The 5,309-nt window shown below is 31.9% G+C and overlaps 1 protein-coding gene across 1 annotated transcript in view; it reads right to left on the bottom strand.

Moving 5' to 3' along the window:
* Nucleotides 1–286: 286 nt before the first annotated feature.
* The window catches only part of LOC125027889 (UDP-galactose/UDP-glucose transporter 7-like), a 9,426-nt gene continuing 4,403 nt past the window's right edge, over nt 287–5,309 (bottom strand). Inside the window, exons 5-8 of the mRNA XM_047617020.1 lie at nt 4,973–5,119; nt 4,093–4,314; nt 3,422–3,613; nt 287–3,017 (exon numbers count right to left, since the gene is read on the bottom strand). Coding sequence (XP_047472976.1) covers nt 2,869–3,017; nt 3,422–3,613; nt 4,093–4,314; nt 4,973–5,119 — 710 coding nt within the window. The 3' untranslated portion in view covers nt 287–2,868. The remainder of the gene's footprint in view (nt 3,018–3,421; nt 3,614–4,092; nt 4,315–4,972; nt 5,120–5,309) is intronic.

Below are 5,309 nucleotides of genomic sequence, written 5' to 3'. Positions count from 1 at the left end.
AGATATGTTATCTTTCACAGAATATTTTACCAGTGTGACTATCAAGAATAAAAATTATGAAATTTGCCTCAAATCTGCCCTGGTTTGGAATTGGATATTTCCTGCTTATACATACATTATATAATATATATATATATATATATATATATATATATATATATTATATATATATATTTTTTTCCCCAAAATAATAAATTCCTTTTATTTATTAATATATTTTGCATACACATTTTTTACTGCAGCCAAAGAAGTTAATACACATAAAAAGATTAATAAAACACAAATGTGAGATGCAATATTTAATTGAGTTACAAAAAAATCAGGTGTAAAAAATTATACAGATAGAAAAAATTACTTATTCATGATTAGTTCAGAGAGTATAATAAAAACTTTCAAACTGGTGTGTGTATGTATAATATGTATTTATGTACATGCATGTTTGTTTTTATTACTGGGAACTTCTACAATCAAAATGGGTTTGTGCAAAATATGAAGTTCATATCCACTTTGCAATTTCATACCATGATCATTCAATAATCTTATTTAAAGTGTATTAAATTCAAATACCATGTGGGTGTATTTATTGCCTTTGCCGCCTATCATGTGTTATATCCAAGGAATAACACATGAATAGTCTTTCCTTACCAAGTTAACAGCTTGTGAATATGTTAAATGAGAGTGGTATTAGCCACCCTTGGAATGTGAGGAACTCTTTTGCATGGTACCTGCATCACTGAACCTTCATCTGGGTCTATTGCAATTATATACATATATCAGAAAAGAAAATACATAAAAACGGCTAAGCCCAAGTTTAATACCTACAAGGAATGTCTATGGATCTCCTTTCAACTCATTTCAAATTATACAATTCTCTAAACACATGAACATAACTCCATATGTTCAGTTAATATAAAATAAATTCATCAACCATTTGTTCAACAATAAAATTATCAACCTACTCATCTTGCAAGTATTAAAATCCTTGCAGAGATGAGCAAAACAACCTCAATTACTTTAGGAAAATATTCAATTTAAGATAACTTTTAAATTGTGATAAAATCAAACACTCTTAACAAAACTCAATGATAAAACCCTTCAACCTTCAAAATCAACAATATAAATATTTTTGGTCAATCTCTACACTGTGCAGTAAAATTTCCTTTATGCCTTACAACCAAGCCTCACACTGGAACAATTGCATTTTCTAGGATTATTACACCATTGAGAAAACTTTCACTGTCCTTAAAACTGTGGAACAGAATAACTTGTGGAATACAGTTGAGCCCAATTATTCCTCCAGACTTCTATGAATGAACCGTATTCATTGTGACAAATGTAAAAAAGATGTGAATGAGAACGAGTAGAAATGAGTATCTTCACAATAAAAGAGATTATTTGATTGGCTTCAATTATATCTTCATCAGAAATACATGATGAAGATATAATTGAAACCAGTCAAATTCATCTTTTGTATTGTGAAGATATTTATTTTAATTCTTTTCTACTTTTATGAACCTCTTTTGAGCTGGTTTACATAGCTGCATTAGAAAAAAATATGCAAATGAAAGTTGTCATGTCTAAAATACTGGAATTGTACAGCAATATCACTATATAATAAAAATGCATACCTTAGATGTGTAAATTGCACCGAAACAAATCATGTTAATATTTTCTTTTAAGCCATAAACCTAATACTTGGAAAATATATATGTATAAGTAACCATTTAACATTCTTGAAATGTCTTGAAAAATACTCTGACTCCCATTACTATATCAAAACTATATATTAATACTCTTGTCACAACCAATGTCACTACTTTTGAATGCTCTTGTCACAACCTATGATGAAGACTGAAAACAACCAAACCATAATCCCTATGCCTGCACTATATAAGTACACAGCCTGTAGCAATATGGAGAAAAAGCCTTCTGATAAAATTAATGTGCAGTTCTATCTCTTGCAAATCAAATCTTTAATATTCTTCAAATTAAGCCTCAATTTCTTTACAAAATTCAGTTAATGAACAGACTATTCTATTCTTGTCATGAAAAATCAGGCCTAACTGAAATGGTGGCAAGTATTCCTGCCACGGGCAATCAGCCTGCTCTGTACTGTGTGCACTTGCATTGCCCTGATTTCAATCACTGAGGATATGCAGCCCCTCAAGGAGAATTCAAGTATGTTATCCTCATTTCCTTAAAAAAAGTTGCATGCCACAGCCAAAATCATATATATATATATATATATATATATATATATATATATATATCTGAATGTGTTGACAGACACATTGATTAATATGCCATGGGAAAAGAAGTCATCTTTGGGTTAACATATCATACAATTAATACTTAACCATGTGGAAAAATATCAACAGTCCAATCCATATTATAATCACTAGTACTGTCATATTATTCCATGTGAATAAAATCAAGAATAACTTGACATTCAATAGAATATATACTACCAGTATTAAAAATCAGAACTTAACATAAAATACCATGAGATTTCACTCCTTTCCTTTTTTTTCCAAAATCTTGTTTTTACTATTTGGCTGACCTAGCAGAGAATATGTTAGTACTTAAGTTAAAATACTGTTAATATATTTTTTTCATAACTTGAGTCTGGTCTCAAGAATATAATATACTGTTTCTTATACCCCCAGATATTTCTATAATCATTAAATTAGTTTTCTATATGAAATATCAGACTTTATCTCATATAAATACTGCACAGGGATTTCTAATCCTTAAAAAAAATATCCTTTTCCATTTGGAAACATTGTCTCTAAATAATTACACAACTCATAAACACACAAATAGAAACATCCACAGCACTTACTTTCACTCTGTCAAGGTGCAACTTCATCACCTTTTAGTTCCAAGCTTTTCTTTAAGCTCCCACCCAGTCTGTTGTATTCCAGCATCACCTAGGTCTATTTTAACTCTTTTTTTCCATTCCTCCTTGTATTTTGTATATGTGTACATGAAGCCTCCCACCGTGTTTAACACAATGCCTGTTAAGAAAACAAAAAGTTAGTCTCTTGTACCTAATGAACTCTCTGTATGGACACCATCACATATCAAATCACACACATATCATATCACTATTTTCTAACTCTCTCATCATGCAGGAATATATTAGTATAAAAAGGTATGAGCGCACAATTACATACAATGATAAGATAAGATAAGAACGTATGCAGATATGGACATATACATATGCAAACATGCATAGACCGCAAGTGCGCAGGCATGCACGCACGCACGCACGCACGCAAGCACGCACGCACGCATGCACGCACGCACACAAGCACGCACGTCGCACACACACCCATGCACGCACGCACGCACGCACGCACGCACGCTCACACACACACACAAAAGTGCTGTATATACAGTTTACATAATATTAACCTACCAGTTAAATTAACAGGATCAAACACCACACCCCCAAAGACAAAAAAGCCAATGACTGTTTGGAGGACAGATTTGATAACACCAATAATAGAGGTAGTTAAGGCTGAGTTGAGCATTGTGCACAGGAACAGCGAGAAATTAAGCGAAAGGCCGAATACTAGTAGCACCAGCAAGATTATTAGGAATCTTGTATCTGCAAATACATCAGAAAATTGAGGAAATAATTAGTTTCTCTGTAATTTGCATATTTTTTAGTTTAATAATTTTGACTTTATTCCACACAATCATGAAAAAGCCTTAATTGCCTAAAGGCTTACATTTAAATACACTACAGTATAAACAACAAAATTGATTTGTCAGTATATAATCATCCAGTTTGTAATAATTAATTAATTTATTTATTTATAATTCCGGAAAAATGTCACTTATTTCTCCTTTGGTGAACTGACACAGAAATTCTCCAGTTCAGATTACTTCTAAGCACCACACATAACTTAGTATTAACTGCTTTTTCTTATAAAGATTAAAAACACATACACTAAAAAATGGAGATATAATAATAATATAATAAGACAAATCTTTCAGATCCAATAATTTGTTTCTTCTCTTTTCTTTTCTTTTCTTTACCAAATTCTTGCAAGAACAATATCATACACTTAGAAATAGCCTTACCATTAAAATTTTCAAATTTCAAAACTTTCTCCACCTCTCCAAAGGCTAATGTCAGGAGCATAAACGGAGTGAAGGAGATGCAGCTATTAAGATGAAGGATGTGCAGAGGAGAGAACTGATTCTCTCCACACTGTTGAACCAGTGTAAGGTATGCTGCTTGTGTCACAACACTTAAGCTTCCCATAGTATATGCAAACCCATCAAAACTTGGGTCAGAAAGTCCTGTGCAGAAATAAAGATGAAGTGAAGTTATTATATGTATATTCTGTACAGTATATACATAATGTATATACACTGTTCATACATACATTTGTACATATATACATACACACATGCATACATACAGTACACATAGAGACTAAGAGATTTAGAAACTGACTGAAAAAGAATGAAAATGAGAAAGACAGAGACAAAGAAACAGAAAGACACAGAGAGACACAGAGTGAGAGAGATTGTAAGTATACACACATAATTGCATATTACAAGTTGCCTGCAATATGCAGAGTATTTTCTGTATGAACAATTCATTCCTGCCCAAGCAAACTGTATCATGCATTAATCTAAATCTAAATGAAACCAATATTGCTTCACCTTTTTTTAGTACTTCTGCAGAAATCAGTATTCACTTTGGGTTAGAAGCCTCATAGCATCAGTACATATTTAATATAGGTAGATTTATTGTACACCAACTACATCATTAAAAGTTCCAAAAATTGGACAAAGACTAAATTTACCAACTTGAAGCAATGCATTCACATTCTACAGTTATTCTGTACAGGTTATCAACATTCTTTTCCACAGATGAATCAGTCAAACTAGACTCATGTGTATGGAACTAAAACTTCACACTATCACAAACCTGCATTTCACTCATACTCACCAGCTATTAAACACCCAAATGTGATGGTGAAGACTGACGTAATAAGTAGAGGTGACGGCAGCGGCTTCTTAAGGTACACAACTGCCAATACCAGGTTGAGTAGTGGGGTGCATCTCTTTAAAGCTCCATACATTGGAATGTTCATACCTTGGGATGAGAGTTTTCATGATGCATTCATAAAAACTGTATTACATATATAAAATTAGTAATTCAACTACTTATGAACAAAGCTTTCTATACAACTAGTTTTGTTTATCATAGGCATATCAATATATCTTTTATTATATCTAAACTTCAGAGCTGATATAAAAACTTCTATCAACCAAATGATAAAAAC

This window comes from Penaeus chinensis, chromosome 8 (assembly GCF_019202785.1).
Source record: "Penaeus chinensis breed Huanghai No. 1 chromosome 8, ASM1920278v2, whole genome shotgun sequence".
Lineage (NCBI taxonomy): Eukaryota > Metazoa > Arthropoda > Malacostraca > Decapoda > Penaeidae > Penaeus > Penaeus chinensis.
This window is presented reverse-complemented; position numbering and strand designations above follow the sequence as displayed.